Genomic DNA, 16,237 nt, shown 5'->3' with positions numbered 1-16,237 from the left:
TCAGGAACTTAGACTGCTGGAGCACTGGGGAGAAGATGCTGCCGGCTGGTTTAGAACCCCAGAGGATCTGTTATATCTTTTTTTCCTATGCCCCCTAGACCAAAATGAAGCAATTAACCCCCGAATTAGCCATTAATTAATGTAATAAGTAACTCTACTGTAACTGCTGTTATTAGTAATACACTTTTTATTTTTTGTTTATTTAACCCCTTGGGGCCGACTGCCTGCCTTAAAGGGTTAAAGCTTGGAAGCGGAGGCAGACCTTCAAGTCATGTTACTGCTGTGATTGGCGATCACATGATTGGAAAGCTCCCGATCACAAGTATATAGCACCGCATATATGCGTGCGGCCAGCATCAAAAGGTTAAAGAATAAAACTCTATTAACCACTTCCCGCCCAGCCACTGTACATACACAGTTGGGTGGGACGAGCTTCCTTCTGGGAGGACATACCGGTACGTCCTCCCAGAACTGTGCCTCGTGTGCACCCCAAGAGTGAGCAGTGGAAGGATACTGTGGACACAGCTCATCACTGATCCGAGTATTGGGCAGCTGTGCACCGCTCTGGAACCATGTGATCACTGTGACCTGTAACTTTTTTTTCCCCCAAAATGTTCAGTATTTTTTTGCTTATATAGTAAAAACAAAAAAAAACAGTGGTGATTAAATACCACCAAAAGAAAGCTTAATCTGTCTAAAAAAAATAAAGACCACTGAAAGCTGAAAATTGGCCTGGGCAGGAAGGGGGTGAAGTGCCCAGTTTTTAGGTGGTTAAATATAAAAGTACTTAAAAAAATAGAGGCATGAAATTAACTGAGGAGAGGTGCCAGGGGGTGGCAATGCTTGCAATAATTTTAATTGAAATGTAAGCAGCATTACAATGAATGGCATGTGCAGCAAATGTTTGGGTCATGTCTGTAATGCAGGCCTGATTTATTTTATAAAATGAGCCAGTATACATTTGGGGACGAGTGGATGCTCTTCTCTGTGACAGCCCCTTCTGCAAAGGTGAAGACCTTCTCGGACCTCACACTTAAAGTGGAACTAAACCCACCAAAGTTCAGCTGATTAAAAAAAAAAAAACAGCAAGCAGGCATGCTTTTATTGCAGATGAGGCATGCAATGTCTCTTCTGCAATAAAATACCCCTATCTGCCTGCTTGCTGTCTTCTCTAGCACTGTAAACAGTGGCAACATGACTGGCTCCTGTTCCTGCGCAGGAGTAACTTCACCCCGCACCAGCCAATGAAGAGGCCCAAGACCAACACTCAGAAGAAGATGCCAGTGCTGGTGAGAGACCATTGGATAGGTTAGGATTAACCCTTTAGTTCCTCTTGAACTGTTTCTAAAAACCGTTATGTTCAGGGCACGTCTCTGGTGATCAGTGTCAAGGTTACCAGAATGCTTGTAACAGCTCTTAACCAAAGTTTCAAGTTCTCAAATGGCTGGTGTCATAGCTGGCCACATGTGTAGCACCATGGCAACTGCTGCAGATTAAACAAAGGCTAAGATGGTACCTTCCTTGGCTGAAATGATAGGAGGGTTTGGTTCTGCTTTTAAACAAACCAGGCCAGTACCTTCACAACATATTGTAGTAGCTCCAGCCAGTGGCCCATCCTGATCACTCAGTATTTCATTGCATCTTCCTCATTTGTTAGCATTTCATTGTCGATCCTTAAACTGATATAATCAGCAGTCTACCTGTACTTGCTGGACAAGGTGTCTATGGTCATGTATCCCCTGCTGCCAACAGCATGCTCCAGTGATAGAAATTCTTTTTCCTCCATGTGAAGGACTGAGATCAAGAATGGCCTTCTGGAAAAAGTAATGTGTCGGGTACCTGCCACCCTGGGGCAACGAAGGCCTTAAACTGGAAGAAGGAAACTATTTCCTCCAGCTAGTATGGGAGCAGCTGTAGTACCAACAGCTTCCCTAAGCTCACATTTTGTGGACCAGGAAATGGTGACGGAAAACCTGGTGAGTTGCCTTTGGGGCAGTGTCACCAGAAGGATTTGGATGACTTTTGCCTTCTGTACGGTGCTGTGCAAGATATACCTCCCCTTTGACAACCTTCTCCTTTGCCGCTTTTCAGCCTCTCCTGAGCTTCCTTCTTCTGCCATCTGTGGCACTCATATGCGGTCTGGCACCTCATCCTCCACTACCGCATCTTCTTCATTGGAGACTTACTTTGCATTGAGCTGTGGCTGTTGTAAATCTACTGTCTGTTGCGGTCTTCTTCCTGCTGTCCCCTGCTTATAGCATTACCTATCCACCCTCTTTCTCCATAGGCTTCCCACTAATTTCCACTTTCTCTGAAAATAATTTGACTTGCACATCACTCATATCTTCCTCCAGCTGCAAATCTGTTATGATACAGTCAAATTATTCTAAAGACTACTTAGTCTGCAGAACTATGGTGGAATTAGTGGTGGAGTAGAGCAGGAAAGTGTGCATTAGTAATGCTGTCAGACAACTGGCCACCCTGTGACTGGGAGGATGTAGCCAATCGACTATCTGCTGGGTGTGCTGTGGCTGTATTGGTTTGCCACTCTGGGGAAAACTACCTGTAGTTTGTGTGACCTCACCACTCCTATGTCCTGCAGGACTTACTTGCCACCTACTGCAACTATATGCAGCACCTTTGCCTCTTGATGTAATATTTTGGGAGGTATATGGAATCCTTTGCATTTATTGAGTCTCTGTCAATAGGGTAGTTATTGTGTGACCGTTTTGGTGCACGCTAGTTAACATGCAGCAACGTGGTGGCATGGTGCACAGAAGGAGAAGCCCCAGCAACTCTTCAACAAGTGTATTCTGCATACCTCAAACATATACAATCCTTCGCATAGCACTGTAAGGCATAATATAGCACTATATCTTTTTCTTTGCTCTCCCTACACAGATTTGTCAGCTTTCTCCAACACACCTTGACAATATGGCTGCTGGAAGCCCACCTATTTAGAGTGTGGGTGCTGGTTTGTTTATGCATTCAGATTATTGCCTCTTAGAAACTCATTTGACCAGGGCAAAGGTTATGTAGTGCATTATAGGTTGGGGTGCACCTTTTTTGTCCATAAATTTAAATTGGATGTATTAGTTTGGAATATCAAATGCAGGTTAGGGATATCATTGACAAAATGCGCCTTCAGCCTATAGATGCCACTGCAGCCTGAATGTGACAGAATTTCTTTGTTTAATACAGTAATTGCTAGAAATAATTACAGTATTAAAACAATATTTTAGCTATTTTTTTCTTTTTTTTAGCCCATAAGTAAAAAAAAATTAGAGAAGGGTCCTAAAACCAATTATAAGCCATATGTGGCCTTAAATTTATAAAAAAAAAATAAAAAAAAATAGGTATGTACCATGCTTGTACCAGGTCAATGATTGAGCAAATAGTCACGGAAGGATAAGGATGACAGCTCTGGAACCTCCACCTTTTACTACAAGTCAGCAATAGCAGCTTTAACCATGTGGGCACTTGAAACAAAGGCAGGAAATTTTGAAAGCAACCCTTTTAGAGTGCAGTATTGACACTCTTTTTAATACAAATATCAACCAGCCACTATGGTCAAAAGCTTGTATCTAATTCTTCATGTGCGTTTCATTCATGCAGTAAGGCTGCCCATTATATTTATTGGCCAAGGTAAGGTGGGGATGAGCAGCAGGCCCCACCTCCAAACCACAGGAGCTATAAAGACTTGCATAGCAGAGAGCCTTAGCTTTTGGCATTTCCAAGGCTCTCACTAGAAGAGAACGTTTATACAAACACCTCAAGGTGCCAGCTTTCAGTATATTCTGTTTGTTTAGTGCTTTTGATGTAACTGCGCCTTCAGCCTATAGATGCCACTGCAACCTAAATGTGACAGAATTTCTTTGTTTACTACAGTAATTGCTTGAAATAATTACAGTATTAAAACAATATTTTAGCTATTTGTTTCTTTTTTTAGCCCATAAGTAAAAAAAAATTAGAGAAGGGTCCTAAAACCAATTATAAGCCATATGTGGCCTTAAATTTATTAAAAAAAAAACAGGTCAGGTCTCACAAAGTGAGATTTTATCATAAATATATACAGATGGTCTATTTGAAGACTTGTATTGCAATATTTGCATCTGATCCATGAGTGTTAATCCACTTTTTTTGTTTCAAATTCAGATAGCTAAAGAATAATTCTGCTTTTCCCATTTCTTTCTTTTTTTTAAATGTTCTTGTTTTATAAGTGGTAGTTAAAGTAGTTGTATGCTTTCTTGCTGTAAAAAGGTTAGTTTTGTTAGAAGTTGTAACATAAGGGTACAGCAATGTGATATACTGCACCATAGAAGTAACTGATCCGTCTTCTATCATTTTCATATGTAGGATGTTGAAAATATTTTTAGCCGCATCATCGATATTCACGAACTAAGTGTAAAGCTTCTGGGCCTTATTGAGGACACCGTAGAAATGACAGATGAAGGCAGTCCTCATCCTTTAGTAGGAAGCTGCTTTGAGGATCTAGCGGAGGTGAGTTCTGGGACAAGCTGTTTAGAATGTTTTCATTTCCATGGAGGCCTGTATTGATTTATTCAACTAATTTACCTTATGTCCCGGTGTTGTAGACAAACGTCACACCACTAACTTTTGCAGTAAAAATATAATCCAAGATTGACTGTGTATGGCCCCTTTCACATGGGCGTTCCGTATGTCCATTTTTCATCTGTCCCTTTACGGATGAAAAGCAAACTGTAACGGGAGTGACTTTTGGGGGTGTTGGGACCCCTGTTTAATTGCCCCAAATCCCTCTTATGTGTAAAGGCACCCTGTTAGGGGGTGCAGGGTGCTGTGTCCTGATATTGTGTAGACATGTATAGGTTTGGTGTGGGGGTTGTTCATTGTTCACTGCCATGTGCTGCATCCCATTGTTCTATTGTGTCTTGCTGGCCAATAAACTATTATGGGATGCATGTGTTCCTGTATTGTCTAATGCCATGTGGTTGTTCCATTGTTCTATTCTGTGTCTTGGGTTGGTGGGGGGTGGTTCCTGCAGCCCTTCCCCCTGATGATCTGTTTCCTGTTCCTGGTTGTATTTCCCCACCCTGTGTATATGTCTTGTGTTTGTGTTAAAATAAAGCAGTTGACTTCCTGTCCTAAGACAGTCTGGTGCTGTCTTATTTCCTGCATGATCAGTGGTGGGGTCCGTGGATAATGTGTTGGGACAGGGAAGCGGGAGTCTAACAGAAATACCCTAGCGCAATTCGGGTCCAGTTCCGTTACACGGACACCCATGTATTTCTATGGACTAGCGAATGTAAACGGATGATCATCTGTTAATGTCAACATATGTTAACATCTGTTTTTTTGAACGGAAGAAAACGATTTTTCTTCCGTCAAAGAAACAGATGTAAATGGACAAAAAATGGATGTAAACTGATGAAAAACTGATGTGAACTGATGTTTTTTTCTTGGAAAAAACGTGACTGAACTGATGAAAAAAACGGAACGCCCGTGTGAAAGGGACCTATATGTTATATTTTAGCAACAGAAGGAAATTTCTAGATTGCTGATATTTATATAATTTTGATCATCTGGGCAAAGAAGTTAATTATTTGGCAATCCCCTTTTTTAATACATCTAAACCCATTAATGTGATCTTCAAAAAAGCCAAACTCTTCTAAAATTACACAACAGTCTTATCACCTAACCATAACAAACTCACATGAGGACCAGATACAGAAGTTGGAGAAGGTCTGCTAGTTAAGTTATTTACCATTTAGCATACAAAGTATTTTGACTATCCTACTATAATGCTAGAGCTTGTCATGATGAGAACCTGCTAATAGTGTAACTGCATGAGCTAGATATCCTATTGGGAATCATTAACTGTACCCTGGCTCTTTATTTTCCATTTAAAAAAAAAATGGGTAATGAAGTAGACTCACTGGGGTTTATTTACTAAAGCTGGAGAGTCCAAAATCAGACTCCCTTCTGCATAGAAACCAATCAGCTTCTAACCTCAGCTTGTTCAATGAAGCTTTGGCAATGAAACCTGGAAGCTGATTGGTTTCTATGCAGAAGGGAGTCTGATTTTGGACTCTCCAGCTTTAGTAAATAAACCCCACTGTGTCAGAAGACTGTTATTTAACCAGCTAGACATAGCATCATGCCACAAGTCAGTTATGTAGCACAAAAAAATCCAACTGCATCCAATTTTTTTTTGTTTTGCATAGAGTGAGTAATTGTTATATCAGGTTTTTGAATATGGCAACAGTTGGAGACAAGATACATACCTCAAGGTGAAAAGAACAGTTGGACACTTAGTGGACATTGTAAATACATTGTAACTACACTATGCTGCCAAAAGTATAGGGACACCCCTCCAAATCATTGGACTCAGGTGTTCCAATCGCCTCCATGGCCACAAGTGTATAAAATCAAGCATCTAGGCGTGCAGACTGCTTCTACAAACATTGTGAAGGAATAGGTCTCTCTCAGGAGCTCAATGAATCCAAGCTCAGTACTATGATGGGTTGCTACCTGTGCAATAAGTCCATCTGTGAAATTTCCTTGCTACTAAATATTCCACGGTCAACTGTTAGTGGGTTTATAACAAAGTGGAAGCGACTGGGAACAACAGCAACTCAGCCACGGAAAATGACAGAGCGGGGTCAGTGCATGCTGAAGCGCACAGTTCGCAGAAGTCACCAACTGTCTGCAAAATCAATAGCTAAAGACCTCCAAACTTCGTAAGGCCTTCAGATTAGCACAACAACAGTGCATAGAGAGCTTCATGGAATGGGTTTCCATGGCCGAGCAACTGCATCCAAGCCTTACATCATCAAGTGCAATGCAAGGGGTTAGATGCAGTGGTGTAAAGCACGCCACCACTGGACTCTACATCAGTGGAGGGAGACTTGTTCTCTGGAGTGACGAATCACACTTCTCTGTTCCAGTGAAGGGAACTCTTATGGCATCAGCATACCAAGACATTTTGGACAATTTCACGCTCCCAACTTTGTGGGAACAGTTTGAGGATGGCCCCTTCCTGTTCCAACATGACTGCACACCAGTCCACAAAGCAAGGTCCATAAAGACATGGATGAGCAAGTTTGGGGTTGATGAACTTGACTGGCCTGCACAGAGTCTTGACCTCAACTCGAAAGAACACCTTTAAGATGACTTAGAGCAAAGACTGCGGGCCAGACCTTCTCATCCAACATCAGTTCCTGACCTCACAAATGCGCTTCTGGACGAATGGTTAAACATTCCCATAGACACACTCCTAAACTTGTGGACAGCCTTCCCAGAAGAGTTGACGCTGTTATAGCTGCAAAGGGTGGGTCAACTCTATATTGAATTTTACGGACTAAGACTGGGATGCCATTAAAGGTCATGTGCGTATAAAGGCAGGCGTCCCAATACTTTTGACAATATAGTGTATATAGTTGGTAAGGCGGAATGAAGACACTGGTCCATCTGCTTCAACCTGTGTATGTGTGTTTGTCTCTACCATTTTCTGTGTCCTTGTACGCTGTGTTCACTAAGAAACATATCTGAAAGTTTTTGGAGTTTGTGCACTCCCTGCTGACACCACCAACTGTGGAAGGGAGTTCCACATCCTCAGCGCTCTAACAGTTAAGAACGCCTTACGCAGTTTAATACCGAACTGCGTCTTGTCCAACTTCCTTGAGTGGCCACGTGACTTCTCCATACTACAATAAAATAAATATAGTAGGAACAAAGCTGCATACATTTTAAGTGGAGTAAACCTTTAATATGTTGCCATTTATATTAGGATCGTTCCTGAAAAATCCTAAAAATCTTTTACCAACTTTTTATTGTTGAAGTGTAACTCTAAAGTATATAAAACCACAACTACTTTTTTCATCTTGGGTAGACCAGAGAATGGTTAAAATCAACAAACTTTTTTGGCATCTGTATGCCTTTGAGATTTATCTTTATGTCTACACACATCAGCAAGTGAAAGGAAGGCTCTTCAAAGTACGGGAAATCTCTTCTTAAAAAGTTGCAACCAAACTACTGTTCACATTAGCTTTCCCTTCTTAAAGAGTTTTGGATTTTCCCTTGCATTCATTCCTAATGGCAGAAGTCACCTAGACAAAAAAAGTAAATCCCTTTAATTGGGATACAGACAGCAATAAAAATCTAAGCTGGGTTATAACACTTTACCGCTTTATCCAAAAAAAAAAAACAGAAACATTTTTAACATTAGATTCTCAAGAATTTCTCAAAGTATGGTTTTTATAGTTTTGAATAGCATTAAACTTGTTCAAAGCAATATGAACAGTGTGATTATTCAGCTATATATACTTTATTTAACTATGATTTGTTACTTTTTCTCCCTGTAGGAATTAGCTTTTGATCCATATGAGTCTTACGCTCAGGATATTCTTCGACCAGGTTTTCATGATCACTTCCTTGGTCAACTTTCAAAGCCTGGTGCTGCTCTTTATTTACAGGTAATACAAGCTGTTTAGGGGACAAGATATACATTTTTCTTGTAGCTCTGCAAAATGATCTTGTAACTTTAGTCCTTTCTAATGTATTCTGTGTAAATTTTCTTATTTTGTGTAATAACCATATGGTGTTTGTGTGTAAATCAAGCTTGTGCAGAAAGAAGAATATAGGCTGCCATTTCCATTCAGGTTCCTGGAAAAGTTTATGGCCTGCTTAACTCTTCCATGTAGGCTTGCTTTTACAAATTTTTTTGTTATAATGACTGGCCTAATGCTGAAAAAAACTCACCCCTCCCAAGCTTGTGCCCAGAAAATCTCTCCAAAGAAAAAGAACCCCAAGGTGTCACCAGCACTAGTGCCCCTATTGAAAGATTTCCCCTATATTACTGTTCTGGTGTCAGCCCAAAATTTGGGATTTTAATTTACTTTCACTTTGGATGATAATGGTAAACAGGACAGTTAGAGAAGGGTGAATCTCCCTAACGGGGGCACAGACTGCAGTAAAAATTGACAGGGGTTCTAATCTGTCTTCACTCTGTCCAAAACTAGAACAAAAAAAAGTTTTGCCTTTAGTTACACTTTAACACTTTGTTCCTCTCGAGGACATCTCTGTCCATGGGTTGCATTCCAGGTGGACCCTGTTGTCCTCCCAGTGACTTTTTGAGCTTAAGAAACGTTCCTTTTGTTTCCTCCAGGCCTCCAAGTCTGAGTTAAAGGATGGAACCCAGTTCTGCCCCCATTCCTTCAGCCCCACAACGAAGTCCTAATGTAATTGATGTAGCAATACCCCAACCTATTGCAGTGGGGAGACGTCTGCTGGCCCAAAAGCCATCTGGTCCTGGGATTTTTGGGTTCAGAACATTAACATCCAGGGGCTACAAGCTGGAATTTTGTCCTCTGCCTTCTCACTACTTATGTTGTCTAATTTGACAGCTTCCCCACAAAGACTGGTGGACCTTCATGCTCTTGACATGGCTCTTCTTTCAAGGGGCCAGAATCAATGTCCCTTCGGAGGAGAGGTTTTAAGGTTCTATTTCTAAAAGTTCTCAACACCTTCTGCCATGTGCAAAAATTTTGTATGGGCTACCCCTAGTCAGTCATTGCTTTTCTCCATCTGGGAGACTTACTGTCCTCCATGGACACCAAGCATTGCTACTTGCACATCCCTATCCTCACTGCAGGCACAGAAAATTACTAATCTGTTGCCCTTCACTTTTGGCCTGTCCATTGCACCTTGGGTCTTCACCATGTACTAGCTCCACTTCTTGCTCTGCTTTAGTCTCAAGATATCCGCATAGTGGGATATCTGGGTGACCTTCTTCTAAAGAACAGTCGACCCAGATTTTGTCAACCAATGGACTGTACAGAACCTTAAGTGATTCTGTTGTATCCTTTGAATTACAAGATGGCGGCGGGAGCAGACACGCTTTAGGAGCTCCTGCGCTCCTAGCCCCAATCCGCTGCCATCCGGGCCGCAGCGGAACCCAGCGGGGCCCCTAAGACACTCCCGGTCCAGCCTGACCACCAGGGACCACTTCTGGACCTTTTCCCGGAGCCCCGGAAATCGCGGCCTACCCGCGCACCCGAAGCCGCGGCCTCGATTTTGGCCGCGGCCGAGCCGCGATCGGACCGGATCGCCGGACATCTACCCGGACCGTCACCGCTCTGCCCACCGGGTCCCGCCGACCTGCCTGCCTGCCCAGGGCCCTCCCCATCAGCCCTGGGTCCTCGCTGATCACCCTGGACCACCAGGAACCGGCACGGCCTCACGGTCTCCCTGGAGCCCTCCCTAGCTCTGGGACCACCCCAGACCACCCGGCACCCAGCCGCCACCTCGGGGCACCCAGCTGCTCGCACCCGGCGACCCTGCCTGGGAACTGCTTCAGGCCTCCCAGCACCCTGCGGGCCACCCTGCACCAGCCAGCCCCAGACCAGGAACCTTTCCAGGACAACGCCGCACCTCCGCTACCTGCATCGAGGGGATTCCGTAAAACCATGGGTCTTTAATGCCGTTCCAGATATTGCAATGCATTGTTGATGAGGATTCTCCCGTCCTTCCCATCTCTTGGCCTTTGCTTGGCAACTCGAAGTCTAAGCTCCCAGCTAACACCCCTGGACACCCAGCACCCAGCTACCGGGTACCCAGCTACCACCCCTGGACACCCAGCACCCAGCTACCGGGCACCCAGCTACCACCTCTGGTCACCCAACACCCGGACCACCCAGCGAATCGAGACGTCGCCCAGCGAATCGAGACGTCGCCCAGCGAATCGAGACGTCGCCCAGCGAATCGAGATGTCGCCCAGCGAATCGAGACGTCACCCAGCGAATCTCCCAGACCCGGACCACCCAGCGAATCTCCAGTCACCGAGCCGCCAGCATCACCAGACACCTTGCCTGCCAACGCCCCCCAACATCGCACCCTACGTCCCCTCCACTCGCCGATCCACCAGACCCACTGATGCCCCCTCGGACGCCAGCATACTGCACCCACAGATTGCAGCCAGCCAGCTGCTGGACTCTACTCCCACTCTCCCCCTACAGAAGGACTCTAGTGGACTCCTCCACGGTGATATAGACTCTCCACATCACCTCGCCCTGACCCGTATCCCTTCACCTCCCTTGTCCCGAACAGCACTGCACTCACCCCAGCATGCCACCTGCACTTCTCCTCCTCGTTTTCCTCTCCTCCATCCCAAAAATCGCCTCCCTCTACCCGCCCACCCCCCCAAAACAGCTCTACATTGCCCCTTCACTTCTGCCCTCTCCCCACTACGGCACTCACCACCTCCTCCTGGTACTCCACTCCCCGGTCGACCCACGTGCCACCACTACCAGACCCACACGCTCCTGCACCTCCCATTCCCATGCCACCCTCCTCACCCTTCTCCTTCTCCTATCCGCTGGGGACATCTCCCCGAACCCTGGCCCCTCACCACCTCTCCCCCCCTCCAGGGACCCCCCTGCTCCCGCCAGCCGCCGCAGCCCCCTCAACCTCATACCTGTGCACCTCCTCCTCACATCCATCCCCCCTCTCTCGGTTGCACTTCTGAACGCCCGCTCGGTTTGCAACAAACTAACTGCCATCCATGACCTCTTTATCTCCCGCTCCCTCAACCTCCTAGCCATCACCGAAACCTGGGTACAGGCCACCGACTCTACCTCCCCTGCGGCACTCTCTCATGGAGGTCTCATCTGGTCCCATTCACCAAGACTGGGCGGTCACAAAGGTGGTGGTGTCGGCCTGCTCCTATCACCGCTGAGCACCTTCCAGGTCCTCCCTAACCCCCCCTCCCTAACCTTCTCCTCCTTCGAGGCTCACTGCATCCGGCTCTTCTCACCCACCCCCTTAAGGATCGCAGTGATCTACAGGCCCCCCGGATCCATAGCCCGCTTCCTGGATGACTTCGCCGCCTGGCTTCCCTTCTTCCTCTCCTCTGAGCTACCGACCATCATCCTCGGGGACTTCAACATCCCCATCAACGACCACACCCCAGCTACCTCTCAACTCCTCCACCTAACCACCTCCTTCGCGCTCACACAACACACTCAATCCTCCACCCACATCAATGGGAACACCCTGGACCTCGTCTTCTCCCACCTCTGTACCCTTAACCACTTCACTAACACCCCCTTCCCTCTCTCCGACCACCACCTCCTCACGTTCTCCATCTCCCCTTCCCCTAACTCCCCCCCCCCCAGTGCGCCAAACCATCACCAGCCGCAACCTCCGCAACCTGCACCCGGCCCCCCTCCACTCGGCTGCCGACCGCTTGCACGACAGCATCCTTCCACTGTCATGTCTTGACCTAGCCACCACCGCGTACAACGACTCACTATCAGCCACCCTAGACTCTCTGGCACCCCTAACCACACGCAACATCAAACCCAGACCGCTCCAACCATGGCAGAACGACCACACTAAATGCCTCAAACGTCGCAGTCGTGCGCTGGAGAGACTATGGCGCAAAACCAGCTCCCCTCATGCATTCTCCCTCTACAAATCTGCCTTCCTCACCTACACCTCCTCCCTCCACGCCGCCAAGCAGGCCTACTTCGTTGACCTGATCAACACCCTCTCAAACTGCCCTCGCCGACTCTTCTCCACCTTCAACTCCCTGCTCTCTCCCCCCCTCCTCCACTCAGTACCTCACTTACCACCCACGCGATTGCCACTCATCTCCATAGCAAGATTGATGCAATCCGCAAGGACATAGTCAACTTGCAGTCTACCTCCCCATCTAGCCTCTCCCCTTCCATCACCCTCTCATCTCTCCCCTCCTCTGACCTTGCAACGGCACTGCCCCCCACCACACCCAAGGCCCTGCCTACCGTAACCCCCCCATCACTGCACTCCTTCAGCCCTACTACCACTGAGGAAGTCACCAGAGTCTTCTCAGAAGCCCGCCTCACTACCTGCCCCCTGGACCCTATCCCCTCTCAACTCCTCCGGTCACCCCCCTCTTCCCTCATCCGCTCCCTTACCCACATCTTCAATCTCTCCCTCGCTACTGGCGTCTTCCCCTCCCCCCTAAAACATGCACACATCACCCCCATACTCAAAAAGCCCTCCCTGGACCCCACTGACCTCAACAACCTCAGACCAATTTCCCTGCTGCCACTCATGTCCAAGCTCCTTGAGCGCTTGGTCTACGATCGCCTAAGCGCCCACCTAACTGACAACAACCTCCTTGACCCACTACAGTCCGGCTTCCGTCCCCTACACTCCACCGAAACTGCCCTCCTCAAAATCACCAACGATCTACTAACCGCCAAAGCCAAAGGCGACTACTCTGTCCTCCTCCTCCTAGACCTCTCTGCGGCTTTTGACACAGTCGACCACCCCCTCCTCCTTAATAAACTACTCTCCCTTGGCATCAGAGACACCGCTCTCTCCTGGTTCTCGTCCTATCTATCCCAACGCTCCTTCAGCGTTTCCTACAACGGCGCCACCTCCTCTTCCCTCCCCCTCTCTGTTGGGGTCCCCCAGGGCTCTGTCCTTGGACCCCTTCTCTTCTCCATCTACACCTCCTCCCTTGGCAAACTCATACACTCCCACAGCTTCAACTACCACCTCTATGCTGATGATACTCAAATCTACCTATCCACCCCTCACCTCACCCCCACATTCTCCGCCCGCATCACTCACCTCCTAAACGACATCTCTGACTGGATGTCGCTCCATTTCCTCAAACTCAACCTCTCCAAAACCGAGCTTCTCGTCTTTCCCCCTTCCCGTGCCCCCCCCCCCCCATCCTTTCCATCACTACCAACAACACCACCATCAATCCCGCCCAGCAAGCCAAGGTCCTTGGCGTCATTCTGGACTCAAACCTTTCCTTCCAACCTCATGTCAAATCACTCACAAATACATGCAGGCTCCACCTTCGCAACATCGCCAAAATACGCTCCTTTCTTACCCCAGACACCACTAAACTACTCGTTCACTCCCTGATTATCTCACGCCTTGACTACTGCAACTCCCTCCTCATCGGCCTACCCCAGTGCAAACTCTCCCCGCTTCAGACCATCCTGAACTCAGCTGCCAGACTCATCCACCTCACCAGCCGCTCCACCTCTGCCACCCCCCTCTGCCTCTCCCTCCACTGGCTCCCCATTGCCCAACGCATTAAATTCAAACTGCTCACTCTGACCTATAAAGCCATTCACAACACTGCCCCTAACTACCTCACCGACCTGATTCCCAAGTACCACCCTACCCATACCCTTCGCTCTTCACAGGACCTCCTTCTATCTTGCTCCCTGGTCTCCTCCTCCCACGCACGACTGCAAGACTTCTCCAGGTCCTCCCCCATCCTCTGGAACTCACTACCCCAATCCATCAGACTGTCACCTTCCCTCCTCACCTTCAGGCGCTCCCTGAAAACCCACCTCTTCAGGGAAGCCTACCCCACCCTCACCTAACAGCCGCTGCCCTTCCCTCCTCCTACCACTCCATCCCCCACAGCCGTTTCCTCCTGTACCTCTACCCCCTCCCTCCTAGATTGTAAGCTCGAAAGAGTAGGGCCCTCTTACCCCTTGTGTGCTGTTTGATGTTACTGTACTGTTTCATGTATTGTCCCCCCTCTATTGTACAGCGCTGAGCAAACCCTTTGGCGCTATATAAACTCGATAAATAAATAAATAAATAAATAAATATCCTAAACATCCAGAAGTTGGTACTTGAACTATCCCATCATTTGGAATATTTTGGCCTTATCTTAGATATGGCCCTGTCCAAGGTCTTCCTTCCCCGGAACAAATTCCAGACTTTTTGATCTCACGTGTAGACTGCAATTCAGAAGCCACCTGACCCTCTGCTTTGCATTAGGGTTTTGAGCCTCTTGGCCTCCTTCAAGGCAGTTCCTTATGCCCAATTTTGTTGCAACTCTGCATTCTGGCAGTGTAGGACAGTGTAGGAGAGCCTGTGCTCTGGATCATCCCTTACGCCTGATCTGCAGAACCAGGTTTTCCCTGGCATGATGGATCTCATGTTCAGTGTTGGAATTGGGCAAGTTCTCCTTTATAGTGTTTTGGGTGGTTCTCACAATGGAAACCAGCCTTTTGGGCCGGGGAGGACTCTCAGATACCATCTCAGTACAAGGGACTTGGTCACTGGAAAAAGCTAGTCTCCTGATCAGTATTTGGGAATGCAGGGCATTTTGGTTATCCCTTTAACACTGGACCTTTAATTTGAGTTAACCCAACCAGTATTTAGTCAGACATTTACATCAACCACCAGTGAGGAGCCAGAGTCTCACAGCTTATGGAAAGGCAGATCTGATTCTAGTTTGGACAGAACTTCATGTTTCAGTCCTGTCTGCCATGCACATCCCAGATGTGAATAATTAGCAGGTGGACCACACTCAACACCTGGATTCCAAAGAATTGTCTCTTCACCCCGAGGTGTTTCAAGACCTCCCAGGTGGTAGACACGGAATATGGATCTCCTGGCTTCCAGGTTCAACAACAAACTCACAGCCTGCTTCTGGATCCACTAACTCCTGGTTGATTAGACAGTTCATTATTCAAGCTTATCACCATAAGGGCAAGGTTCCCCCTTTCCCGGTTAAAGCGCGCTCCACCTGGTTGGTTAGTGCTTTTTAGCATCAGACATCTGTTTCTCAAATTTGCAAGGCTGCCACCTGGTCTTCTGTTATTTATGGTTAAGTTTTACCAGGTGGATGTTCCAGGCCTCAGCTGATGCCAGCTTGGATTATAAGATTTTTCAGGTCGCTCCGTCAGCTGTTGAGCCCTTGGTTAAGACAATGGTTCTCATGGGCCTGTTCGCCTTGGTTTGCTGTGTTGCCCACTCCTGATTTAGACTGCTTTTGGAAGCCACTATATACCTAAATACTTATCATGTGTCCTATAATGTGTGACTAAAAAAATTGAATTTTTTTACTTCCCATGAAATTTCTTTCTTGAAATACATTAGGGGACACAAGTCCCTCCCCTCTGTTCCATATAATCCAGTCCTTTGCTTTGCACAATACTGAAGCAAGCTGGGAATAGGATTGTCCACTCTCAAAGCTCCAAAAAGAAAATTGATGTTGCACTAATCACAATAATGCCACAGACATTCCAAAACAAATGAGATGAGAAGACAATAGATAATACACCATAACATAATCAGTAAATGGAAGGAATATGGGAGTGAAGTGAAAGGTGAAATAATAAAGGTCCAAAATGAGGACCAAAAGGTGTAACAGACAATAAACCGTGACCATGGGCAAAACGCACGGAAATGATCAGGGAAAAATTAAATTAAATCACAGTAATAGTGG

General features: G+C 46.7%; 1 protein-coding gene across 1 annotated transcript in view; it reads left to right on the top strand.

Annotated features, from left to right (window-relative positions):
* SOS1 (SOS Ras/Rac guanine nucleotide exchange factor 1) overlaps window positions 1-16,237 on the top strand; it is a 308,846-nt gene that overhangs the window by 168,549 nt on the left and 124,060 nt on the right. Inside the window, exons 6-7 of the mRNA XM_089681755.1 lie at window positions 4,357-4,500; window positions 8,343-8,453. Of these exons, the coding sequence (XP_089537881.1) occupies window positions 4,357-4,500; window positions 8,343-8,453 (255 nt within the window). The remainder of the gene's footprint in view (window positions 1-4,356; window positions 4,501-8,342; window positions 8,454-16,237) is intronic.

Source organism: Staurois parvus, unplaced genomic scaffold, assembly GCF_062004578.1.
Source record: "Staurois parvus isolate SC_StPar_1 unplaced genomic scaffold, SC_StPar_1.0 ptg000277l, whole genome shotgun sequence".
NCBI classification, from domain to species: domain Eukaryota; kingdom Metazoa; phylum Chordata; class Amphibia; order Anura; family Ranidae; genus Staurois; species Staurois parvus.
Note: the sequence above shows the minus strand (reverse complement) of the source record. Positions and strands in the feature narration are given on the sequence as shown.